General features: G+C 62.3%; 7 protein-coding genes across 7 annotated transcripts; 3 read left to right on the forward strand and 4 right to left on the reverse strand.

The window, feature by feature from the left end:
- Window positions 1–2,437: 2,437 nt before the first annotated feature.
- On the reverse strand, window positions 2,438–6,160 carry EHS24_008851 (uncharacterized protein; the record flags this gene model as incomplete). Its single annotated transcript, XM_028624153.1, has 3 exons — window positions 2,438–2,599; window positions 2,651–2,716; window positions 2,771–6,160. 3 exons carry the CDS (start codon window positions 6,158–6,160, stop codon window positions 2,438–2,440), a joined length of 3,618 nt encoding a protein of 1,205 aa, XP_028475225.1.
- Window positions 6,161–7,935: 1,775 nt separating this feature from the next.
- EHS24_008852 (uncharacterized protein) lies at window positions 7,936–10,781 on the reverse strand (the record flags this gene model as incomplete). The annotated part of the gene is made up of 5 exons (XM_028624154.1): window positions 7,936–8,016; window positions 8,091–8,410; window positions 8,551–9,593; window positions 9,647–10,388; window positions 10,769–10,781. 5 exons carry the CDS (start codon window positions 10,779–10,781, stop codon window positions 7,936–7,938), a joined length of 2,199 nt encoding a protein of 732 aa, XP_028475226.1.
- Window positions 10,782–11,847: 1,066 nt separating this feature from the next.
- On the forward strand, window positions 11,848–12,894 carry EHS24_008853 (uncharacterized protein; the record flags this gene model as incomplete). Its single annotated transcript, XM_028624155.1, has 1 exon — window positions 11,848–12,894. One exon carries the CDS (start codon window positions 11,848–11,850, stop codon window positions 12,892–12,894), a length of 1,047 nt encoding a protein of 348 aa, XP_028475227.1.
- A 906-nt stretch (window positions 12,895–13,800) lies between these two features.
- Window positions 13,801–16,663, reverse strand: EHS24_008854 (uncharacterized protein; the record flags this gene model as incomplete). The annotated part of the gene is made up of 2 exons (XM_028624156.1): window positions 13,801–14,925; window positions 15,059–16,663. 2 exons carry the CDS (start codon window positions 16,661–16,663, stop codon window positions 13,801–13,803), a joined length of 2,730 nt encoding a protein of 909 aa, XP_028475228.1.
- Window positions 16,664–17,700: 1,037 nt separating this feature from the next.
- Window positions 17,701–19,955, reverse strand: EHS24_008855 (uncharacterized protein; the record flags this gene model as incomplete). The annotated part of the gene is made up of 12 exons (XM_028624157.1): window positions 17,701–17,847; window positions 18,122–18,374; window positions 18,488–18,547; window positions 18,599–18,628; window positions 18,815–19,031; window positions 19,091–19,215; window positions 19,258–19,324; window positions 19,385–19,422; window positions 19,466–19,573; window positions 19,631–19,640; window positions 19,697–19,749; window positions 19,843–19,955. 12 exons carry the CDS (start codon window positions 19,953–19,955, stop codon window positions 17,701–17,703), a joined length of 1,221 nt encoding a protein of 406 aa, XP_028475229.1.
- Window positions 19,956–21,371: 1,416 nt separating this feature from the next.
- Window positions 21,372–23,332, forward strand: EHS24_008856 (uncharacterized protein; the record flags this gene model as incomplete). Its single annotated transcript, XM_028624158.1, has 4 exons — window positions 21,372–22,040; window positions 22,113–22,184; window positions 22,223–22,557; window positions 22,627–23,332. 4 exons carry the CDS (start codon window positions 21,372–21,374, stop codon window positions 23,330–23,332), a joined length of 1,782 nt encoding a protein of 593 aa, XP_028475230.1.
- A 408-nt stretch (window positions 23,333–23,740) lies between these two features.
- On the forward strand, window positions 23,741–25,457 carry EHS24_008857 (uncharacterized protein; the record flags this gene model as incomplete). The annotated part of the gene is made up of 2 exons (XM_028624159.1): window positions 23,741–24,530; window positions 24,586–25,457. The coding sequence occupies 2 exons, from the start codon at window positions 23,741–23,743 to the stop codon at window positions 25,455–25,457; spliced, it is 1,662 nt and encodes a 553-aa protein (XP_028475231.1).
- Window positions 25,458–25,557: the final 100 nt, after the last annotated feature.

Below are 25,557 nucleotides of genomic sequence, written 5' to 3' on the forward strand. Positions count from 1 at the left end.
ATGTCGCCTCGGAATGCGGCAGCGACGCCAACAGCAGCAGCGTCACCGTTGCTGTTGAACATGGTCAAGCAGAGGTCTGTGCTGAATGTCATGAGTCTCAGGTCAGATGGTGGCCAAGGGTAGATAGAGTGGATGAGGCGCCGGGCTCATCTCCGGCCACACGCCTCATTCACAGCGCCGCCGCCGCCGCCGCCGCTGACGAGGGATGGGCATGCATAGATGGTACGATATGCCGTGCGTTGTACCGGACGCGCGGTGCCGAGTCCGTTGGGACCGGGTTCTACTGCGCAAGGTGCGCAGGAGAGAGTGCGGACGCCGCTCGGGGCCATACTCGCGCCGTCGGCCGCCGGCCGCCGCTCTCAGGAGAGACTCTATACCCTCGCCGCCGGTCCGAGACGCGACTAACAAGCAAGCGAGCAAGCAAGCAAGCAAACAAACAAACAAACACCTGCACCCCAGGAACTCAACTCTACGGCGAGTACGGCCTGGATACGGCCGACCTTTACCTACAATTGCTAGACTCGGCGTCGATGCAGGACATCCCCGTCCAGTCGGACGGGACGACGGACGGGCGGCGAGCGGCGGGCGGGTCGGTGGACTGTAATGCCGTCTGTTGACGCCGCGGCACCGCGACGGCGCGACGGGGGACCTGTACGCCTCATTGAACTCTACGACCGGCATACATTCGCGTCCGTTGCGTCCGTTGCGTCCGTTGCGTCCGTTGCGTCCGCCGCCGTGTCCGTCGCAGTCTCGGCGTCCCAGCCTGTGGGGGGTTTTTCTCGTCATTTCAGTCCACCAATTCCACCAGCACGACGATCAGGCGGACCCCGCGCTAGCGTGCTCGCCCCAGCCACAACACCCTCACACAGGATCACAGGGCACTGTGTGTGCTTTTCCAATGTCGTCCCATCGTCCTATGTCCCCACCGTCTTCCCCGTCGTCCGAGCGAGCCGGGAGCGAGCGAGCGAGCGAGCGACCAGCGCCAGAACCAGGACCAGAAAGCGAAGAAGCCAAAAGCCAAAGTGGCCGTGGTGGTGGTGGTGGTCGTCGCCGTCGCCGTCGTCGTCGTTGTGAGTCTAGCGCAGGGGCCAGCCACACATGAAGGGCATGGGCGATGAGGAAAGAACATGTTGGCATTGTCAAAATACTGCGGCGGGCGAGGGTTTGTGGGGTTTGTCACTAGCTACTAGCGGCGGCGTGCGCGCCGAGACGCGAGTAACCTTGTTTTTTTCTTCGCCTTTCTTTCACACTTTCACCTGGCAACCCCGCACCAGCACCAATACCTGAACCTGACATGTCGGCTTGGTGAAGTGCCCGGGGATGTGGCGAATGGCTTGGCAGTGTACGAATGTTAGCTCGGGCGCGCCGGACTGGGTGGCGTTGGTTGGTGGTGCCATGGCTGGCGCCTTTTTCGGTTCTGGCCGTAGTCGCCGTCGTCGTCGTTGCCGTTGCCGTCGCCATCGTCGTGGGCGAGTCTATGCAAAAAGGGCTTGCTTGCTTAGGGGCGTGCAGTAGTGACTGCGTGGCGCTGCGCCGCCGTGGAGGGAGTGAACCCGGGAAACGAACAGAGTGGGGAGGGTCGCTCGACCCAGGCGGACATGGCGGTCAGTGGGTGAGTGTCAGTGGTCGTGTCCTGTCCTTTCCTGGCCTGTCCTGGGGAGGCGGGAGACAGGGCATAGCAACGCATTCAAGGAGATCAAAGGGGCAGTGTCTTCTAGCATCGAATAGAAGGGTGATCCGATATGCCTTATTTGTGATGGAGGTGTGCTTTTTCTGGCATACGCTCGGGACACTGGTGGACGCAAAAACAAACACCACTTCCCTAGAGGTGGAGGGTAAGAACATTGGGGGGCGTGTGTCCAGAGATCCAAAGAGGCAAGCGGGCGAGCATGCTGGATCTGCAGGGCAAGAATAAAAAAAGGTTAAAAAGTGAGATTAAGTGAAAGCCACCATGTGCAAAGTGCGCAGGCGGTGGCAGGGAGTTACAGGTTCAATACATCTCAAAGGGAAGGCACAGGACACATCAACATTGTTCAGACACACAGAACTGATTGGAAGCTGGATGGATGGTCGGTAGATCGTAACGCTCTGTCATGAAGCTGATGTAATTGGAACGTTGGGCAGGTTGGGACATGCGATGACTTGTGAGACTGGCGGATGGTCACTGTTGTGAAGATTACGGTGGGGGGTGGGCCTGTGGTATGCGAGGGTATGAAGGAGGAGGAGGAGGTAGGAGGTAGGGGGTGGGCCCAAGGTGCCAGAGTGGAGACGGGGTGGATGACTTGAGCAAGGAGCACGGCATGAGAACGGTGTGCTTGAGGAGAAGACGCGGGACATTCTGCTTGTCAGCTGACGGTCTATGATTGCCGAAGCTCACCAGTGTCCCATGCCAACTAGACAGCCAGTCGATAGATGACCTGCACCCTCCATACCCGCCTCAGAACATGCTGCGGGAAACGGGCACGTCAGCGGGCGCTTCCATCCACAGCGTCCTCGCCACGCCGCCACCCTCTGGCGCGACTTTGGTAATGAACGCGAGGGTGGCGAGGTCACGACGACACATGGGACAGGTGGACGCCGAGGGAGTGGCGAACCAGGACTGCGGTGGCCGTTAGCACGATGGTTACGAGGACACAGCAGCACGGCTCACCTCGAGACAGCTTGCGTGGTACATGTGCTTGCAGGCGGTCACTGCGACCTTGTCCTCTGCCTCGTACTGTATATTGTCAGCTGCCACGTACACGACGCTTGTATTATAGCTGTAACCCACCTCGTCCTGGCACACGGCACAGCACTCGTCCCTCTCCATCCCTTCCTCACCACCATCACTGCCACCATCCCCAGTCTCCATCTCGCCCCAAAGCACGCGCTCGAGGGTACTCGCCGCGAGCGTCCGACGCTGCGGCGCAGCCATACGCGCCACCACGCGCGCAATGTGTCGCACCACACGCGCGCGCTCCGTCTTGTCCATGTCGGGCGTGATGGTCAGCGCGCACAGCGACGGGACACGCCGCGAAGGGTGCGTCTGGCCGTAGTGCGAGTTGGCATACTGCGCAGTCTGCGCTTGGGACTGGGCGTATGCCTGTGCGAGGGCTGCACGCGCGTGGTGGGGGGCGTGCGGATAGTGGTTGTGGTGGATGGCGTTAGCAGCGAGAGCGTGAGCAGCGTGGGCGTGACGCGGCTCCAGGTCCGGGTGCTGGTGTGCAAACGACCCGCTGGCGGCGCTGTCGCTGCCGGGGTCCCCTCCAGCAGCGGCCGTGTCGGCGACGGGGTGGTGGTACAGGCCGTACAGGCGCGAGCTGCTGCGCGCCGTGTCCATGAGGGCGTCACGCGTGCTCTGGCCGGCAGCCACGGCCCGGCCCTCACCAGCAGCAGCGCTGGCGGCGCGCGCGAGGAACGCCGAGAGGACCGCCTCGTCGTGCGATCCGGCTCCGCCGCCTTGCTCGAAACGGGTGAGGGCCTGCTCGAACGCCGTCGAGACACGGCGCCAGCGCGCGGCGCGCTCTTCCGGCGTCGCGGTCGAGGGTACAGGTCCCGCCGACTCGTGGGCGTGCGCATGAGCGTGGGCGCGGGCTACACCGGGACCCGCGACGTTGGGCAGCGGCGGCGGCGACGAGTCCAAGGGAGAGTCGTCGCGGCCGAGGGCGGCATCGTGGTGACGTTGACGGCGGGAAGCAAGCGAGCTCGACAGACCAGCAGAGCGGCCAGGTGGCACCATGCTTGGTGCGCGCTCGCCCGCGAGTTCCCGTTCGTGCCGGTCGATCATGGTCCGCCACATGGATGAGTCTGGCGCGTCCGCGTGGCTCCTCGACATGCGCTGCTGGGTGGCGCGCATCTCCATCTCCCTATCTATCGACGTGCGACGTCCGCCCAGGGGGTCGCTGGCCTGCGTCGGGTCGAAGTTGTCGCTCGTGTCAATAGGGAAGAGGTCGTTGGGCCATAAGCGCACGCCGCCATCGCCCATTCCTGCACGGAGGACGCGGTGGGGCCGACCAGGTTGCGATGGTATCGGGTCGCCCACCAGCGCCGAGGCGGAGACAAAGCCGCCGAATACAGCAGCTGCCTCGGCTTCGACCATAGAGGAAGGTGCGCCGCCAGTCTCGCGCCAAGCCGGGCCGTGTCGGGCGGCTCGCGAGCGGCGCTCGCGGCTTGGCGAGTCGTCGTTGGGCCCTCCTTGCGGGTGACGTTCATGTGGCGGGGGAGGGGGAGCGGGGCGCGATGGTGCGATCTGGGGGGACTCAAAGTCGAAACGGGGGAGGGCTGGGGGGCGTACAGGTGCGCTTGTCGTGGCCGTCGACGACGTGCTGCTCGTCACTCCGGCCGCGGCCGGAGACGAACTCGAGTGGCGTGCAACGGTACGCATCTGGTGCTCGTGTCGCACCTGTTGCAGACTGAGCTCGCTGCCTCTGAACGGCGGCGCAGATGTACCCGAGCCCGTGTAGGGGAGCGGGAGGGCCGGCAGAGCAGGGCGTCCGCGCGGCGGGCGGGGGTAGCGCTGCGCGCTTGTGACGACGTCGGGGGCGGCGGCGGACACGGTGGCAACTGGCGAAGCCGTCGAGGACGCGCGAGAGTGCGAGGAGAAGGAGAAGGAGGATGAGGAGGAGGAGACCGGAACCGGTGGATCACTGCGTCCTGGGACGCTCCAGAATGCCTCGACGTTGTCAGACACCAAGTTGTACCAAGGTGGATGAGGAGGCGCTGCAGGGGCAGCCGCTACAGATGCGTGGCGAGCGCGCACTGCCGCACGGAAAGCCGAGGCAGAGGACGAGCTGTCGGTGTCGACGTCGATGGGCGTGGGCTGTGCCACAGCAGGAGCAGAAGGAGCAGAAGCAGCAGAAGGAGCAGGAGCCCTTGGCGGCGATGCAGCGTATATCTGTGACGGATCGCTTGTGGAACTGGTTGTGGAAGTGTTCGAGTAGAGCGACGACACAAACGGCGTAATGTGATGGGTGGACGATGGGTGCGCCGGTTGCGGGAAGCGCGGTGACGTCACACCGCGATGGATGCTTTGAGCAGTCGGCTCCAAAGTCGGCCGGTGGTAGCTGTGGCCGTCGCCGGTGCTGCTGGTGGACAATGCACTGCCCGTTGCATGCATGGGGGATGTCCTCTCGGCAGTGCTCGTCCCACTGGTACGCCGATACCTTGTCCACCCCTCGCCGCCGTCGTCGTCGGCGTCGGGGGCCCGTCTGCGCACCGAGTAGAGGTCCGACCGCGACAGGGGGCCCATGTCAGTGAGCATGCCCCATTCCTCGATATGCTCGTCTGCGAGGCCCCTCGACATGGGGCGGGAATACATCTCGCTCGTGCCAAACCCGCCCAGTTCGTTGATCGCACCGGTGAGCGGGTGGGCCATGTTGTACATGGCTGTCGTAGGGGACACTGGGGGCGATTGGTGTGGAGCGGAAAATGTCTGGCGGCGGCGGTGGTGGTGGGCGGCGGCAGCGGCGGGAATCTCTGCGGTCGGCGTGGCCGCCGGCGAGCTGGACGACGAGGACGGCGAAGCAGCGCCAGACGACGGGGACTGGGCTACTTCTGGTGCAGCGGAGACGGACACGCTCGAGGAGAACATGCTCGACATGCTTGCGTGTGGGCCGTGGCCGTGGCCGCGGGAGAGGGGCCGGGGGATCCTCGAGGTGGTGCCAGGACTCACGCTGTGGGTGGTTCCCGGCAACCTCCTCTTGCGTTCGTGCTCGCGCTCGCGCTGACGCTCGGCATCGCGCCGGTGGGGGCTGGTGTACTCCATTGCAGCGGCACTGGTGCTTGGTGGACTGGCTCGGCGCTTGGGACCGGGCACAGGACCCGTCTCGCCGTCCTGTTCTGCGCGCTTACGTGCGCAATGCGAGTGGGAATGGGGGTGGGAGTGGGGGTGGGAGTGGGAGTGGGCACGGGGATGCTGTGGGGTCGTTGCTGCCGACGACGACGACGCTGCCGACGGCGAGGGTGATGGCGATGAAGGTGCTGACAGCGGGTGGGTGCCGGCGGCGGCAACTGCAGAAGAAGCTGCCTGGGGCGGCCAGTGCGGGCGAGTGCCCACTTCTGCTGGCGGGGTTGCGGCCGTCGCGGGCGCCGGCGGAGTGATGCTCATGGACGACGATGCCGCGGGCGATAACGAGCGCAGATCGCCCATGGGCCCAAGACCGACACTGAGGCCAAAGTCCATGTCCAGAAGCTGCTGCGGCGGCGGCGGCGGTGGTGGTGGTGGTGGTGTGATGTGGTGCGGGGGTGGTGCCACCGCAGGGTAGAGCGCGCTGGCACGACGGAGTAAGCCGAAAGAGTGGGAAGCCTGTTGGGCGGCGTGGGCGGCGTGATGGCGATGGTTGGTGTGACTGCTGGCACGAGACAGCCCCCAGGACGCGTCTGTTTCGCTGGATGTGATGGGAGAGATGTGTGGAGATGTGGTGGAAATGCACGAGCTGTGATTGACGAGCAAAGACGGCCCCAGAGGTGGACGGACGGTGAACGGTGTTCGGTCACCGAAGAGAGGCAGAAGCGACCGGCCGACAAGACCCAGAGCGAGAGCCAAAAGGGGCCGAATACAGGCCAAGGTCGGCGTACAGCCGAGCGAGCAGCAGCAGCAGCAGCAGAATGTGTCTGCCAGCGAGGACGACGGCTTCCGAATGGGAGCCTGCGTTCGACGGACTGTGCGTGTAGTGTCGTGCTCGCAAGAGCACCAACGGGGGAAGGAGGCGGCTGTCGGATTTTGTTACTCCGAGCGTGGTGTGGAGCGTGAGGGAGTGAGAGGGAGTGAGGCGTGTCGTTGCCACCAGCAATTTGGGTCGTGCGTGCCGTGGGTGTGTGCGTGTGTGTCGAGCCACCCTCTCCTCTCTTGGAACGCAAGCGTCGCGGTAAACTTCGGTCGGCCTCGCTTGGTCGCTTGGGAGAGCAAAGGAAGGGAGGAGCTGTGACCTCGGTGTGGGTGCTGACAGAGGCACAGGGGACGTGGGCTCGTCCGCGGGTGGAGGTGGAGGTGGGAAAGGGTCGCTTGGGCAAAATGGGTCGGTCGTCGCAGCTGTGGGCTGCGCCAGAGGCCGGACAACGGGGGTGTGGAGGGGAAGAGAGAAGAGGAGGAAGAGGATGGTGGTGGTGGTGATGGGAGTTGGGTTGAGAGATACGTCTGGGCTGTGAAGCAAGCGAGATGGGCTGTGGCGTAGGTAGACGTGTGGGGGAAAAGAGAGACCCAAGCGACGACGACCGACGACGATAATGAAAATGGCTTCTTCCTTGGCGCCACTTTCCGTGTCACTGGACTCACTGTGCCGGATGTGATGGATGATGGGCGATGATGATGGGCGATGATGATGGGGTTGATGTGGATATGCCTCTTGTATATGCGATCAGCGCTGGCCCAGAACACCAGGCGATCACACAAGCAAGAACAACTCCACTTTCTGACAAACAAACAACGACATGGCCCTCCACTGGCCACTTTCCTTGTGCGGGGTGGAGGAAACGACGGCCGGCGGCCCGCGCAGAGACGGACGGACAAGGCAGAGTTTAAGCGTGCTCGTTTTTCCGGGGGCTCGTCTGTTATCGACGACGGCAGAGGCAGGTTCGGGCCACTGCTGCGGCCGCCGCCGGCCGGCCGGACGACGAGGGCTGTTGTCGGTGTGCCCTGCAGGACGCGTAGGACGCCGACCACGACGACAACGACGGCTCTCGCCCTCTCGGTCATCTCCCAGGATCCCACCCAAAGCCTTCACTCATGGCCGCCGCCGCGGCACACCCACTGCCCACCGGCCACCCATCCCGTCACCCATCGTCGCCTCGGCGCAAGGGACAACCGTGCATACTATAAGACTATTCGCAGGCCGTCCAGCGATCAGCGACAGCGCGACCCCCTTCACAACCACCCGTGGTCCACAGGTCCTCCCCTCCCCCCTGCGTCGTCGTCGGCGTCGACCTCCCCCCTCCTCTGTCACAAACAAAAATGTCCGTCTAGATCCGGTTACCGTTTTTGGCCGGCACCTGGGGAGCAGCACGCAGGTGGTCCGCAGTCTCGTCTACTGTAAACGATGTCTGTAGGTGGGTGAATGTCAGTAAACTGTGTGGAAACATGGCAGGCAGCCTGCCCAAACCCCCTCCCTACTCACTACCTGAGGGAGATACGCCCCCGCACCGAGGTCCAGTGCCCACAGGTCGTCAAACACATTGACGCCGTTGTAGCCGCCTGAAATGAAGATGCGCGCATCGTGCAGGACCGCAACGTGGTATCCTCGTCCTGGCGGGGGCACACCGTGCGGGGCCTTGGACTCCCACGCCAACGTCGTCAGGTTGAAGAGCAAGACGTCTTGCGCGTATGTCTGGCCGTTGTGGCCGCCGATCACAAACAGATACGAGCCCACCTGGGTTGCCGTGTGCGACAGGCGGTTGTGCTTGATCTCCGTGTTGACCAGTGTCCATGTCAGGGTTTCTGCAGCAAACGAGTCAGCCCAGGGCATTTGGGGGGTAAAGCCTTCCTCCCTCCCGCAATGAAACACCAATGCACACGCCGCCGCCTCGCGTGACATTTGCTCTCCTCTCACTCGCGCGCACACTGCACACTGCACTCACTCAGATCCAACACATGCACGTCTGCAAAGCTTGCGTGCCCGTCGCTTCCGCCAAACACCACCATCTTGTCGCCGACGAGGTTGGCCGTGTGGTAGCCCTTTTTCTGAGGCACGTCGCCGTGCGTCCTCCATTCGTGCCATGTCAGGCGCGCAGGGTCAGACACGTCCAGAGCCCAGACATCGTTCAACGCTGCTTGGCCGTTACCGCCGCCAAAGACGACCAGAAAGTTGCGATACAGGACCGTCGTGTGTGCGCGACGTGGTGGAGGCAGCGACTTGGGCGGGGTAGCGATTGTTGGTCGCGAGAAGCGGTGCGTGACAGTGTCAAAGACCCACACGTCGTTGGAGTATGTAGGGCCGTCGCCGCCGCCAAAGATGTACAGTTGCTCGCCGACAAGGGTCGTCGTGTGGGCACGAAGTGGCGGCAGGGCCTCGCCGTGGGTCTCGACCGTCGACCATTGCAACGACTCCGAGTCAAAGCTGGCCACGCCGCGCCAGCAGCTCCGCGCATCCACGCCACCGAGGAACCATATGCGGTCGCCGACGAGCGTTCCAGTGTGTGCGCGCAGAGCCTGTGCTGGCGGGCGTCCGTGCGCTGCGACGGGCGAAAAGTACATGGCACTTGCCGGCGCTCGGGGAACCTTTGCAGAGGGCAGCAACGGTGTGAGAACGGCGTCGGCGTCGGCGTCCGCGTTGCCTGTCGCGTCGCCGCGCTCTCGGGCTTTGGGAGGGCGGCGCACTCGGGTGCCGCTTGTACTTGCGCCGCCCCCAGAGCTGTCGTTTGTGGGACGACGCTTGCCAGTTTCGTCCGTGCTGTCTTCTGCGTCGCCCTTGTCGCGGCGTGCGTTGGAGACACTCGACTTGCGGCCGCCAGACTGGCTGGATCGACGCGTCCCGGCCGGCACGGGAGGCGGCGCTGGGGCCGAGCCGCCAGTGTTGTTGCTTGCGAGCAGCGCCGGGTCGACGGGACCACCAATGGCCGGAGTCGCGCCGGACACGGCCCCGGCTGCTGGGGTTGCTGATGCGCCGCCAATGGCTGGCGTACTACCGGGGTGGTTGGCGTTGCTGCTGCCGCTGCCGCCACCGCCCCGCCAAACGGAGCTGGGGATGGCATGGGCAGGTTGGATGTTGCGAGGTTCATTGCGGAAGCCAGCGCGGCGGGGCTGGATCCGAGTGTAAAGTCGCGGTACCGGTGGGCGCTGCGAACGGGGACGGCGGGCGCCTGGGACGGTGGGGGTAACGGGGAAGGGATGCTTGCGCCGACGGGGGAAGTTCCTGTCGACGCGCTTCCAACCACACTTGAGGGAGACGTGGATGCAACTGGCCCGTCGGGGCGGGTGGTCTGGGCGAGACGCGCGGGGTATGTGATGGGCTCGAGACCAAAACCGGGAGCGGTAGGCGCGACAGCACTAGCCGGGAGGTGTGGAATCGGCTGCGGCGGCGTGGGCTTGTAGGGCACCGGTGAGGGGATCGGGTACAGGCCAGATGGACTGGATGCACGCGCAGGAATGGACTGGGGCGCGCCGAGGTCTGTCTGAGACGCGACGGCGGGGGATGTGCCGGTTGTGCGAAGACCCGAAGACGACGTGGAGGAGAGCTGGGGTGAGCCTGGGTCCTCTGCAATGGCGGGGATGGGGGTTCCAAAGAGGGCCGAGGACAAGGAAGAGTCGTCTACGACAACCCGCGCGAGGCTGGGAAACGTCGATGTGCGTGTGACCGTTTCGACAGACGGGTCTGGCGACGAGGATGCGCTCTTGTCGGCGCGACGAAAGGGTGAGCGCGTGAGGGTCGGAAGGCGCCGGAACGTCGACGACCCCGGGATGGATGTGCGATGCCGGCCTGGAGGGGGCGAGGCGGAGGCGGGTGATGAGGGTGGGAGTGAGAGGCGGAAAAGGTGCGTGTGGGTGGGATGGATGGAGGATGGATGCACACGACGAGATGAGATGAGGATGGTCGACGAAGAGAAATGGATGCACGTAAAAACGGCGGGGGTCGAAAGAAGCAGGCGCGCGTGGGTCAGTGCGGGTTCTGGCGGGAGATGCGACACAGAGAGGGGGAGGGGAAGCCAGATGCAGGATGTTTGGTTGCAGCGCTCGCTCGCTGCAAACGAGACACGGCGGCGTCGGCGGCGGCGGCATGCGAGCACGCGCGCGCGCGCGCGCGTGCATGCCGTGTGGCCAGCGCGTGTGTGTACTGTATGTGTAGGCCCAAAAACTCACCGTTAGAGTCCATCCGTACAGCGTGCTTGCGGGGCGCGTGCGCGCACCAGGGTTGCTATGCTGCTGAGGGAGGGGGGGGGGAGTGCGATGCACAGGGGGGGGGGGCAGGCAGAACAATGAAGCGATGTTGCTGCAAAGTGTCTGCGGGGTGGGTGCGTGGCGTGTGGGGCGGAGGGGGGAGGAAGGACCGCTTTGCAAAAGGGACGCCTCGACGCGTAAGGGAAGAATGGAAGGGCGACGAGAGGGGTGGCGAGGACACGGTGAGTAACGGCGGGTGGCAGCTGGTGGATGGGGACGGCGGGTATATACTGTGTATGAGGGAGTAACGGGGGGAGACAAGATGTGTGAACAAGACCAGAGGGGGGAGGGGGAGGAGGGGGAGATGGATAGCGACGATGAGGCGATGGGAGATGGATGTGAGTGAGAGGGAGGGAGAGAATGAGATAACAAGGACGACGAAAAGGAAGACTGACGAAATGCGAGGACGCGCCGCCGCCGCCGCCCTGGGTGGGGCGGAAAATGAAAAAGGATGGATGGATGATCATCTGTCTCGTCCCGCAGCTCCCAATGTTTTTCTTCGTTCGACTCCTCCCAATCCATCCGTTCCCCATTCCTACATCCCCCCTCCCCTCCCCATGTCTGCCTCTCACATCCCTCACGTGCACAGCTCCACTCACTTTCATCTGCACACAGAGACTGCCATCCTCGATGCCCTCTACACACGCTCCAGACACCAGCACCGCGCACAGCTCTTTCTCCGTCACACCGCACATGTCCTCCGCCTGTGCAAACCAACACTGGCTGCTTGGACCGCCCTCGGCACCTTGCACCACCACCAGCCCCAGCCGCACTCGCCGCACTCGCTCCCGCACCAACAGCCGCACCCACACCTGAGCCCCTCAGACGCCGGCTCATCACCACTCCCAGCGCTCCTCCACAAGGTAGGTGGACCCCCGCCCGCGCGCGCGCTCGCAAGCTGCATCGCTGTTGTTGTGACGTGATGGATGAAACGGGTCTCGCCCTAACCCCCACCACAGCTCGTCCAGGCCATCATCGCAGCCACCGCGTCCACAAACCGCATGCTCCAGCTGCACCACTTTGTGCCCCTCCAGTCCCTTCTGCTCGCGTCCTACGCACGCCTCTTGGCTGTCGTCCTCCACCTCGCGGCGTCATACGGCCTCGACCAAGCGGCATTACTGACCGGCAAGGCTGCAACCAACGCCTCGAGCTCTCGCCCCTCGCACACCGCAGGTACCGCCGATGCCACTGTCCATCTCGACAACGGGCTCGCGGCAGTGGAAGTCGGCGAGCGTATCGAACGCAAGCCAGCAACTGTATCTGGAGGAGCACCGGTGGCCAAGTCGGGCCCCCCACCACCACAACAGCAACAACAAAAACTGCTTCCTCGCTCCCGACCGGGATCCGTGGCCACGGACACCTCCATCGCGAAACGCGCGCCGCTTGCTTCAGAGTCGCGCTCCAGCTCCCCCTCGTCGCCTCACCCTTCACTCGCGCTTGAGGCTGGCCGCCAGGCTGTCCTCAGCACGGACAAGCCCATCTCAGGGCTGGCGACCTCGTCGTCCGTGTCCGTGGCGGCGGGCCGTGCCAGCGACACCGATGCGGCGGACGGTCCCGGGCCGGGACCGCAGCGCAAAAAGGCTCGCATGAGCGTCGTCGATCGGGACCCAGCCGCCGAGTGGGAGCGCCCCAAGGCCGCCGAGGCGTCGAGCGCGAGCGCGAGCGCGAACGCCAGCTCGAGCTCAAGCTCCATGGCCATGTCGATGGCGATGGCGAGCAAGAAGAGTAAAAACGGCAAGACGACAACGACGACGACCGCCGCCACCGTTTCATCACGCGCGATCGCGTCTGGACCGGCTGTTGCCGAGGCAAGCGGCAAAGCTGGCAAACGCGACGCTGGCGCGCTCGGTAGCACTGGCGCTGCCGACGTGCCCTCGCCCACGCCCAAGCTCAAGGCCAAGGGTAAAAATGTAGACTCGGCTGTGGACGCTGCCGGCATGGGCGGACCCAAGGACAAACCCAAGACTGGCAAAAGTCTCAAGGACAAGGACAAGGACAAGAAGAAGAAGAAGAAGAAGGACGCAATGGACGACATCTTTGGTTTCTGAGAGAGGCCTTGCACATGGCACATGGCACATCCGCTCGCGCCGCTCGTGCGGCGTCCGTTCGGCCACCTCCACCATACCCATCGGACACACCCCCGTACCCCAACAGCCATCATCCCCCAGGTCCCCCCCCAGGTCCCACAGCCGTGCCGCACCGTTGACGACGTGCGCGTCGAGGCACCATCACGCCGCATCCACGCTTCACTTTCACCCATATAAACGGCGGCACCACACCACATATCACATGATCACATAACGGCGCGCGTTCATTTGACCACATGTGCGCGCGCGCAATGTCAACAAACCAGCCACATTAGCACCCATATTACAGCACAACATCACACACACACACACAGAGGCACACCCCCTCGCAACGGCACGTTCAGCATGGCAACCATGACAGATAGCATAATGTATGTATATTTCCGGGGCACAATACAACCAGAGGGGCATGGGGTGTGTAGGCAGGTAGTGATACAACATGTCAGAAGGACAAGGACAGACAAACAGACAGACAGACAGACAGACAGACAGACAGACAGACAGGGAGGGAGGGAGAGTTTGGCGGAGATGGATGCGCGGTGGGGGCAGGGGGCTGGCGTTAAAAAGGGCTAGCAAGGGCTGTGCTTTGACGTTTCTGTGGCGGGTCGTGTCGCGGACAGGCAAATGGCGATGGAGGGAGGCCGAGTAGAATTGAGAAGGTGTAGGAAGGTGTGGGAAGGTGCGGGAGGTTGTTGGACGCGCGCGTGTCAGAATGAGACATGAATTGGGCGGTCGTCGTGTCTCGGGCGGGGGTTGGGCTGGGGGCTTGTATTTGGATCTCGTATTTGAATTTAGGTTTTGGGATTTAGCTTGGTCTTGGCGTGGACACGTTTTGGTATCCCAGACGACGAGACGTCGCGATCACGCTCAATCCTCGCCCTCGGCGTCCTCGTCCTCGTCCACGCCTACGCACAGCTGGTCCCATGCGCCAACCACATCGCTTGCAGTGGGCCGCATCTCGGGGACGGGGTCGAGCATGGCACGAATGACATCCCGCACGTCGTCGGGCACGCGCTGGCAGTCCCCGCCGAGGAAGAACATGGCTGGCGCGCCGTCCGAATACGCCGGCGACGGCTCGACGGTCGTCGCAGCGGTGGGGCTGACGGAGAGCGGGCACGGGACGGTCGGTGAACCTGCGGGCGAGACGAGGTAACCCGTGGGACTGGTCGGGTTACGGTATGTGGGGGACCTGAGACTTGGCGCACGAGACATGACGCTGCGGAGCGACGACGAGCGGCTGACTGCGCCAGTGGCACTGCCATGGCCTGCAGAGCTGGGCGACATGGGCGGGGAAGGCGGCTCGTCGTCGGAGCGTAGCAGGCGCTCGATCGGGCCCAGCTTGGACCCGTGCTTGCGGTGCGCGCCCCCGCCGCCCTTGACCCAGTTGTGCCACAGCTTGATGGCTGATGGAGACTCGCTCGAATTGTCACCGGCCACAACGTCGTCGCTCGCCTTGATGCTCTCTGCCGAGCCGACGCGGTTGAGGCGGGGCCGCTCAAACGAGGTCGACAGCGGGCCATGCATGTTGGAGCCGCCGCCACGAGATGGGCGCATGGGCACACGGAGCGAGCCGGCGCGGCGCAGCGACTGGTCTGGGTACACGCTCGGGACGAGCTGGTTGACGGCGTCATCGTGCCATGCCGAGGGGTAAGGGCTGGCCAGCGCAGAGGTCGCTGGGGTGTTGTCGGCAGTCCCGATCCGGCCGAGACGTTCGTTCTCCTCCCAAGCCCACAGGCCACCGTTGCGGACGTGCAGAATCATCTCCACAGGCCGAGATCCGCGGTACGGCTCACGACCTGTGATGCACTGATAGAGCGTGGCGCCCAGGGAGAAGACATCCACAGGGAACGAAAACGGTTTCGTTGGGTCGACCAACTCGGGAGGCGAGAACGGCAGCGTACCCAGTCCCACGCCATCCGTTGGCGGGTGCGCCGGGTGCACGAGCAGCGAGGATCCAAAGTCGGATAACCGCAGGTGGAGGTCGGCAGTGAGCTGAAAGAGGGGGAAAGGAGGATAGGGAGGATAAGGGAGGAGAGAGATAGGAGGCCGCGGATTTGTAGATAGCGCAAAAGATAAGGAGGTGTGTGTCAGCGTCGATTCGACTCGAGAGCAATATACAACTTACAAGGAGATTGCTGGGCTTGACGTCGGCATGCACGACGCCGCGCGAATGCACCCATTCGAGGGCCTCGGCAGCCTCGCGCGCCCACCTGCCCCAAAGCTGGTCCCCCACGAGCGCCGGCGACGTCCTGAGTAACCTGTCGAGGGTTCCAAGGGGCGCGTGCTCGAGGACGAGGACCAGCCGGCTTGCACTGGCGCCTGGGGATGGGATGCCGCCATTGGGAGAGTCGCCGTAGGCCAGTTGCGGGAGGTTTGGGTGCGACCCGGACTCTTGCCTGTTGGAAGCGTAGATTGTGCTGCTGCGCGGCCGCTGCCTCACCAAGGTCGGAGACGTCGGGGGGCCGTCGACAATCTGGTCGCTCGCACTGCGGGTATGCGCGTACGCCGATAGGGACAGTGACGGCGTCTCAGAGGCCTCCTTGACGGCAATGAGCTTGACGACGTAGACGCGACCGTTACGTGCCTTCCTGCCCGTGGACCGGAGGGGGGAGCTGGCGCGCGCTGGCATCGCTCCGAGTCGGTTGAGGAAGAAGGCCTCGCGCAGGCCCATTGTTTGGCTTTCGCGGTCTGGCGCCAACCGCTTCGCAGCTGCCAACGTCCACTCGGGCCCCATTCCCTCGCGCTTGTATGCAGACAGGTAGACGCGGGCATAGCGCCCTTCCCCCAACAGATACGTCTGTTCGGGGAATAGACGGAGCTGGATGTGGTCGGCGGCCGGCGGGCGTGGTGGGACCCAGTTGCTGGTGTTTGTCGGCGGCAGCGATGGCGACTGGTGCAAGGGGCTCAGACCAGACGGAGCAGCGTCACCCAATCTGTCAATGTCGTCGTCGTCGGCGGCCAGAGGAGGAGGCGGGGACGGCAATGACGGAAGGGCGCGGGCTCGGAGACTGCTGGCTCGTGACAGGCTGAGCGGCGAAGGCGCACCGAGTGTGCTGCCCAGGCGCGGCGCTGGGGGCGGCGTATCGGCCGCTGCAGACTCGAAGAACGAGCTCGTCTTGGACCCACCAGGCGGTGGTGCCGAGTTGTCGGCCATAGGGCCGTTGTCGAGGACGGCGCTTGAGCCGGAAGCTCCAGGGATGCCGATGGCGGCCGTTGGGCCAGCTCCACCGGTTCGCGTCGGCCCGGACGGCGATGTTGGGGGCGACATGAACGGCGGCGGCGTCGTTGGCCGACGGTAGCGGTACGACGATGACGTTGCCGCTGCATAGGCTGCAGCTCGCGACTCTGCAAAGGCGGGCGGGAGTGACGCAACAGAGAGCGGAGCTGGGGTTCGGCGGGGTGACGACGCCCGCGCCTGTTGAGCCAGTGGGCGGGGTGGGGGCAGCTCTGGTGACCAAGATGTGTTGAAGAGGTCGTTGCGGGACACTGCTGCTGCTGCTGCTGCTGGTGGCGGGGTCATTGAGGCCTGCGGGGCGAAGGAGGGGTGCAGTGGGGAGGAGGGAGAGAGGTGGTGTGGGGGTGCCGGAAAGGCAAAGTGGGCCATCATGTTGCCGGACGGTTGTTGCTGGTGCGGCTGGGGATGTTGTGGTGGTGGTGCTGGTGCTGGTGGTTGGGGTGGATAGGTGCGTCTGTTTGACGGTGGCACAAAGCCTGCTGATGCCTGGGCCATGGTTTGTGGGGTCGAGGGGTGGCCTTTAATAAGTATGCTGTGCCAAGTGTGCGATGTGGTGAATGAGAATGAGAAGAAGACGAGAGAGGGTGACAATCAACGGCCAAGAGCCAAGAGCAAACGGATGGGCAATCCTCCTTCCTCCTGGCCCCCGGGGCAAACTCTGTGCGTGTCTGTTTTCTGTGTCCTCTGTGTCCTCTGCTCGCCTCGCGTGTCCGCAGCAGACCCAAGACCTTGCTGGGCTGGGCATTTATGCAGTGCTGCATATGCATCTTCTGTCTCTGCCGCGTCCCTGTTGGAGTCGAGACCTGCGTAGCTGTGGGCCATCCCATCTCGTTGCTGCTGCTGCTGCATGCTGTTCGCTTCGGCTGCGGGGCACATTACACCCATGGAACGAATGCCTCTCTGCCCTGGGGGTTCCCAGAAATCCACGCCTGTGCTCTCGCCGCCGCCGCCGCCGCCGCCGTCGCTCCTCTCGCGCAGTCACCCAGCCCCCAAGCGGCCAGTCAGCTGCAGCAGCCAGTCGCCTGACCGGCCTTCAGGACCATTGCAGGAAAAAGAGAAAAAAAAGGAGGAGACCCAACGGAACCGGTGGATCAGACACAACTGCGGGAGGCGTCCGCCCAGTCGCTCTCACCTCGCAGCCGTCCCGTTGACCGACTCGAACAAGACACCAGTGTCCACGAGTTCCTATTCCTGGCCCATGGCCCACACCACCCCTGGTGGATTCCCGGCCCACAGCGCACTGCGGGGGTCTTGGCACATGACATGCATGTTGTGTGAACCTAGCCAGTCCGCAGCCATGCAGGGAGGAGTCCACCACACTTCGTATCGTTGTTGTTGACACACACTGGGTACACTGGTGTTGCGCAGTCTCGCAACAGATACGCAGCGGACACATGGCGCGCAGCCATCTCAGTCTCCCACCCCCCTGTCTCTTGCGTAACCTGCAAAACCTAAATTCCTTGTCTACCGGATACTACCCACGGTCTAGTTTCCCGGAACGCTGCCACGCACGCTTGCTCGCTCGCACTCTTTCAGAACTGCAGAGCCTTGAACTCGTCGGCCGCGGCCACAAGCAGGCGGTTGATACCCTTTTCCTGCGCACTGTGGCCCGCATCGTCCACAATGGTGAGGCGCAGACCCGCACCCCAGGCCTTGGACAGGTCCCATGCCGACTTTGCCTGGACACAGTTGTCAGCAAATTGATTCGTCGCCGCTCTGTCCACAACTCGTCCCCAGCCGCGGGCCGGCCACGGACGTGTGGCCAGCGATAACCCCCCAAGGACTGACGGCCCCGTCCACAGACCACAGGACCACAGTTCGTCTTGTCCGTCCGTCCATTTGGTCCTTTTCCTCGATTTCAGGACATGCAGGACCGCAGAAAAGGACACTGTGCGCCAGTGCGTTTGTGGCGCGGCAAAAGCGGCGCGTTTCAACCCGCCAGCCGGATCGCACCCAGACGCCACACCCGGTACCACCGGCCACCGGTCCGGTCGCAGCAGCCCTCTCCACAGCCTCGAGCAATGAGGGGTGGAGTGTGACCTCCACACACTGCTCGCTCGCTCGCAGGCGCTCTAGACGTTCGGTCGCGTAGTCGCAAACCACACCACCATTCACCGCATTCCATGAAACCCGCAATCCGAGGCCAGTACTCACGGGGCAAACGCAGTCGTAACGGCCCTGCACAACAACAGTGGGGATGTGGCGGCTACGGCCACAGTGTTAGCGTGCACTGCAGTGCGTTTCGTCTTTTGGGGCGTCTCAGCTGCGCGCGGATGCAGGCTGCGCGCGACAGAGTCCACCCCCGTTTGCGTCACTTACATCTTGGCGAGCTGCGCCTCGGACACGAGGTGGCCTTCGGGGAAGAAGCCTCCGTTGACACTGCAGAGGTCAGCTACATGACATTGCGTTGCCATGCGAGTGGTAGCTCACAAGTAATGGCACTCGATGGAGGCAAAGGCGCTGCACGTCAGCAATGATCTCGAGACTGCGGAGGGGCGGGGCGGAGGACAGGGAGCGACTTCAACAAGGGCGGCGACGGTGAGCGGCACAGATCCACCGAGGCAACGCCAGACAAGGGCGGCGCCGAGATGCACCTGCAACTTTGCACGCCGCCGCTGTCCTTCAAGCCATCCCCATTCTACTCACCGGGCCCACTTGACATCATTGTCCGCAAGGGCTACCATGGCCGGGTCCTGGTAGAGCTTGCTTGTGCTCTCCTCCCAAGTGGCCCATGCCTTGGCAGCGCGCAGCGAGATGGTGTCATCCTTGTCTGTCAGGAGGCGGTAGTACGCCGAGATGAGGTCATGGCGCTGGTCGGGCTCAATGGCGTCGCGGTACTTCTCGAACGCGTCGGGCCAGACGTCTTAATGCCGTCAGCTCACTCTTCTACCAGCAGCCAACTGAACTACACTCCATACTCACGGCTGGCACCGTCCTGGTAGAACCACTCAAGCTCTGAACGGCGCAGGAGAAAGATACCACGCAGGATAAGAGCGACAACGTGCTCGGGGTGCGTCTGGGCGTACGCGAGCGACAGAGTCGATCCCCTGCAAGTTAGCTGAGCTGGTGGCGACCTCCGAACAGCTTACCATGAGCCGCCAAACACGAGCCACTTGTCAATACCAAGCTCTTTACGGATGGTCTCGATGTCCTTGACTGGGAATTCAAGTCAGCTCAGCTATACACACGCCAGTGCGAGTGCAGGGAGCTACATACCGAGGTCCCACGTCGTGTTCTCGCGCAGTTCAGCGGTGCTACACCGTCAGCTGTGTGAAAGTGGACTGAAAGTGGACTCACGGCTCGCTGCGGCCTGCACCGCGCTGGTCCATCAGGACGACGCGGTACACTGCCGGGTCAAAGTAGACAGTGTCCGAGGACGAAGTGCCGCCGCCGGGGCCACCGTGGCTATCCACGAGTCAGCAAGGTTGTATTCGTGTGCCTATAGGCATAAAGGCAGCTTACAGGAAGATCACTGGGAGTCAGTATAGGTATAGGTCATGTGTTGTGGGACAGGAGGACGCTACCTACCAGGCTTGCCGTTGGGGTTACCGGTCTGCCAGACGCTATCGTTATCAGTACGCCTGCAAACAACACATCCCAGCGCAACCACAGCTATTTTGAACAGTCTCGTTTCCCAGCAAATGCTGGGAAGTGTGGCAAGCGTCTACACATACCGAATGGTGTGAATGTCCGAGACCTTGAGCATGCGGTCGTCGAAAGGCGCGGCCGGCGGGTAAGGGTTGTTGCCCTTGCCATCGGCGGTCTTGACAGTGGAGAAGGAGGCCATTGTGCGTCGAAGAGTTGTTGCTGTTGCTGTTGTTGTTGTGGGAGGTGAGACGAAGATGCGAGCAGAGAGACGTCGCGCTACTTGCATTGATTGATGCGAGAGGATGGTTGGACTCGCGCTGGTGGACCCGCATGGGCAACTCGTTGCAGCAGCGTGCGATCAGCGCGTCATAGGTCACGTGATTTTGTGAGACACAGGATAATGTGCATTAGAAACAGTGGTTCAAATGAGTGTTACATCCTTTAACCTAATCAGGTATTTCCTTTATTTGGAAAAGGGTTTCAAATAGCCATTTCACATCCCGCTGTAATTACGGGTAATTTTTTACGTAAGCTGCTTGATGAACACCGCACGGCGTCGCGCATCTCCGTGTCCTCTCGGTCACTTTTGCTCGCCACCATCGACACGCCGCACAACCTCACCGAGACGCCGGTCGCCCTGCACTGCCACAAGCGAGCAGCCAAGCAAACACTTTGCTGTGTTATGCCTCTTGCCTCTCACGTCGTCATGACACTCTTACAAGTCATCCTTGTCGACATGAATGATGTACAGCAGCGTCCAAGCACCATCTACGGCCTCCACTTGACGGGCCGGCCAGACGGACCGGAGTATCGGACACGACCGACTGACATTTGACCAGCATGGCAGTTCACGACCTCTCACTCGTCCACAAGTCCTTGGATCCCACGCCATTCTGCTGTCACCTGCGAGGCGCGGGACCGGCAACTCTCGGTATGCCGCGCATGACATATACTCATCTCAGGTGGCCTGGTATGACATATCATAGTGCTGAGGCGTTTGAAGGCGGGGGCGAGCGCAGTGGCTGATGTGAAAGAGCAGACGAGAAACTCACCTACATCCGACATCGCGGCCATTTCTACTGTTCCTCTGCTCGTCCACCTTGGTTTTGTTCGTTCCAGGACGTGTACTGCGCCGGTCATCTGCGAGATGATCACGAGGGTACGTGGCGCTGATTGGGAGGCTGTGGGCCAGACCCGCCAGAACCGTCTCCAAACACGAATAGGCGAGTCAATCAAGACAAATCACATCTGGGATCATTGCCATTGTCGCACGGCAATTACCTGTCCCTCACGCACATTACACCGATTTGGCCTGTTCCACACACGCGATGGCATTCATCACAGCACATACCTAACGCACTTATACCGCATAACGAGGCGAAGACGGTAACAGCGCCATCCCCCGCGCACCCCCCCATCTGGTCCTACCTTTTTGACTGCTGCTAGCCACAAGACGCCCACCATGAGCCATTCTACCACGCCTAGTACTGAACATGTGGCCACCACAGCCCCCACTGCTCCCCTTCCCGCACATACGGTGTCTAGTACAGACGATGATGAGCCATCGGATACGGAGACACATATCCGACTAAGCCTAGCCCGCACCACCACGCCAATGTCTACCACCACCACCCTCTATCACAGCGGCCCCGCCAGCACCCAAGATGCACCGACTTCCACTCCCACCCCGGCTCCCACCGCCCCGCCCATCCCCCCTCCCGACATCATCTCATTCTTCGACCCCGCCTCAGCAGGCGGTGGCGGTCCCCTCGTCCGCATCGCCACCCAACATTCTGCCCGCTCACTGGCTCGAGAACGGAGCAGGAGTGGCAGTACAGCCGTCCGACCCACTCTAGTACCCCTGACGCGGTGCACCACGACATCAGGAAGACGTGGCAGCAGCAACACCAACGGCAATGGCCGCCCCGAGGCGATTGCTGGCAGTCCTACAGACGAAAAGTTTACCGCCGTGTTCATAGAAGACGATATCCTCAATGCGGGGCCGAAGGATACGGGCTCCCCGGCCATTCACGAGCGGGTCATGGTGCAGAAGACGCATTCAGGTCCCTCCCACGACGGCGAGAAGGGTACCCTCGTCCTCGACGTGACTGCGTCGACACCGGCCAAGGCGGAAGCCGGGCAGGCTGAGGTCGATGAGGTGGATATTAACATTGAAGCACATGTGTATCCGGACGGCGGGTACGGCTGGGTGGTGGTTGCCTGCTGCACGACACTGTGCGCCTTGACAAACGGGTGGGGTATGAACTATGGCGTGTTCCAGCAGGTGGGTCGACCAACGTTGGGCCCCAGACGGGGTCGCATAGCAGGTCCATGTGCCGCCAACTGACGACCACAGTACTATGCCGAGTACACCTTCCCCACCGCCGACACGTCGGTTCTCAGCCTAGCAGGAACCTGCCAAGGATTTGTAAGTCGTTACAACCAGGACTCGGCTCTGACGCTCAGTTCCTCGGTGCCACGTCCTTCATCTCTGGCCGCATGGGCGACCGTTTCGGTTTCAAGCGCGTCATGATCATTGGCGCCATCGTCAGCTGGCTGGGCCTGTTCTGCTGCTCGTTCAGCAAGGCTCTGTGGAGCACCATCCTGTGCCAAGGTGTCATTACCGGTATTGGCCAGGGCATTGCTTTCCCCTTGTTTATGAGTCTCCCAAGTCAGTGGTTTTACAAGAAACGCGGACTGGCGAGCGGCATTGCCATGGGCGGTGCTGGATTGGGTGGTGGTGTGAGCACTTTAGTCGTGAGGAAGCTCTTGACAGCGGTTGGCGCGAGCAAGACCTTGCTGTGAGTTTTGGGAGGGTACGGCTTGGTGGCGTCAAAACGAGTTTATCGTTGACACTTGCCCCCCCGCAGCATCATGTCATTCGTCAACCTCGCAGGCATGCTCGTCTCCATCGCTCTCATCCGGACCCGCCCCACTTCCCCGGAAGCCAGCCACGGCCGCGGTTCACTGATCAACGTGGCGGCCTTCAAGCACAGCGAATTCTGGTCCATTGCAATGTCCTTGGTCGTCGGAATTCTCGGATACGGTGTTCCCTTTACGTTTTTGACCCAATGGGTGGCCCTGCACTTCCCCGACGCAAGCACCATGGGCATGACTGCCCCACTTACCATCTTGTCCTTTAGCGTCATTGTTGGCCGTGGGCTTGTGGGCTTGGCCGCCGATAAAGTCGGTGCGCTCAACACGTACATTTGCGTGCTTGTGCTCTCCGGCGTCATCCAGCTGTCGCTTTGGCTTACGGCCAAATCGTACGCGTCCGTCTGCGTCTTTGGCGTCATGTATGGCCTCGTGGCTCCGGGATACCTGGGCATCCTGCCACAAATCGTCGTGACGCTCTTCGGCCCTGCGGAACTGGCGTCCAACGTCGGCCTGCTGCTCCTCTTCAACTCGCCAGGAAACCTCGTCGCGGGACCCATGGGCGGCGCAATCTACGATGCTACGGGAAGGACTACGTTCAAGTACATGATCATCACTATGGGGGCGCTCCAGATCGTTGGCGGGCTCATTGCCTGCTGGGCTCGCTTCCGGACCAGTCCGTCATTGCTCGCGCGTGTCTAGCGCCTGGACGGCTGTCCCCCTCTCCCAACCTGCAATACCATTTTAGCATAATAGGACAATGTAATCTGCACCAAATGCAACGTCTTCAGAAGCAAAACTGGGGCAGGTAACAGGTTCCACTAACGCACGCAATGTCGTTGGGTGCCACCAGAATGCCTTAATGCCACATTTAGGTGCCACGTGGTGATCGGCCTAATATTATAATCTTTTTTATTAGTCACATTACACTGTTGATTAGCGGATGTTTATGTTTCTAATGACCCCCCCGGTTTTCAGTGCCTGGCCCGCGCACCTCCACGCGTCGTGCAACGTGCGATGGTAATCCGGGCGCGCCGGGGGCCGGGGAGACAGTCGTTGTCGTACTTTGTGGGTCTCTCTTTGTCGTTCGTTTCCAACCATCGCACCATCATGATCGCGACAAGGACCACCCCGGCAGAGCCACTGTCGGCCAAAATCCTCACCCTCAACGCCGGTGAGGACGCTGCCGCTGCCCAGGCAGCCTCGGCTGCAGCCAAGCGTGCACCCCGCCAGCTCCCACCACTCACTCGCGCGGAAATCGCGACCCGTATCGCTTCCGGCCAGGCGCTCGTCCTCAAGGGCCCCCTCGTCCTCAACGTCACGGCATGGTCGGCCCGCCACCCGGGAGGAGCACTTGCGCTGCTCCACTTTGTCGGCCGGGACGCTGAAGATGAAATGGCCGCGTACCATTCCGACGCGACGCTAGAGTACATGCGCAAATACGCTGTCGGCGTCGCGAGCGACTTTGACGACGAGGTCGGCTGGAAACCGCTCACCCCGCCCATTGCGCTGGGCCTTGTGAGGCATTCGGACGGGATCAAGGGCCACTGGGCGCGCGAGGGACGTGTGGTTGCAGCCGAGGGCCTGGTGCCCGAGAGCGAGAGCGCACTCGATGACGTGGTTACCCTCACTGCCGAGCAGCTCGAGCCTGTCATTGTCCCAGCAGGACTGGACAGGCGCGTGGAGCGTACCAGGTCCAAGGCATACCACGACCTCAAGAAACAGGTCGTCGACGCTGGACTGTTTGTGCCCCCTGGCCCGCTTTCCGGCTACGGCAAGGACATTGTCCGCTACCTCTTGCTTGGAGGTGGCTCCCTGGCGCTCTTCTTTGGCACGACGGGTTGGGCCGGACAGATGGCGTCGGCTGCGCTTCTGGGCTTCATGTGGCAGCAGCTTACCTGTGAGTTGAAAGGAAAAGACTGTTGCAAATGACTTGCCAACTGACACTGTCTCAGTCGTCGTCCACGACGCATGCCACTGTGGCGTGACTGGTAACTGGTGGTGGGACCGTATGCTGGCCATGACGGTCGCCGACTGGATTGGCGGCCTGTCCGCTGGCTGGTGGTGCGACAACCACGACATTCACCACCTGGTGACCAACCACCCAGAGCACGACCCGGATATCCAGCATATCCCCTTCTTTGCCATCTCGGTCCAGTTCTTCCGCAACCTCTGGTCGACATACTACAAGCGTATCATGTGGCTGGACAAGTTTAGCCAGTACATGATCCCCATCCAGCACAGGCTGTACTATATCGTCCTCTCGCTCGCCCGCTTCAACCTCTACGTCCTGAGCTACATGCACTTGTTCGGCAAAAAGGTAAAGCACGACTTTTTCTGGAAGTACGAGCTGTCGGGACTCGCATTCTTTTGGCTCTACTATGGCTCCATGCTCCGTTCCCTCCCCACATGGGGCATGGTCTTTGGCTACCTTGTCGTGTCGCACGTGTGCGCGTCGCCCGTCCACGTCCAGATTGTGCTTTCTCACTTTGCCTGCTCGACAGACGACCTCGGCCCACTGGAATCGTTCCCGTCCCGCCAACTCCGCACGACCATGGACGTGGTCTGTGGCGAAGACATTGAGTTTGTCCACGGCGGCCTCCACCTCCAGGTCACCCACCACCTCTTCCCGCGCCTGCCCAGGCATAACCTCCGCAAGGCGTCGTTGCTCGTCAAGGACTATTGCAAGGCCTACGACATCGAGTATATGGAACACGGCTGGCTCGACGGTAACCGCCAGGTTCTCGACACGCTGCGCGACGTCGCCAACCAGCTCGCCATCCTCAAACAGGTGGCCGACAAGGAAATCGCAGAGAAGATGCACTAGACCTTGTTCCCCCTATAGACAATTCAACAAAGACCATGTAGATGAATGATGTAGACTATTCCACTCTGATGCAGAGTAACAACGCTTCCCTTTTTTGGTG

Source organism: Apiotrichum porosum, assembly GCF_003942205.1.
Source record: "Apiotrichum porosum strain DSM 27194 chromosome Unknown scaffold_8, whole genome shotgun sequence".
Classification (NCBI taxonomy): Eukaryota; Fungi; Basidiomycota; class Tremellomycetes; order Trichosporonales; family Trichosporonaceae; genus Apiotrichum; species Apiotrichum porosum.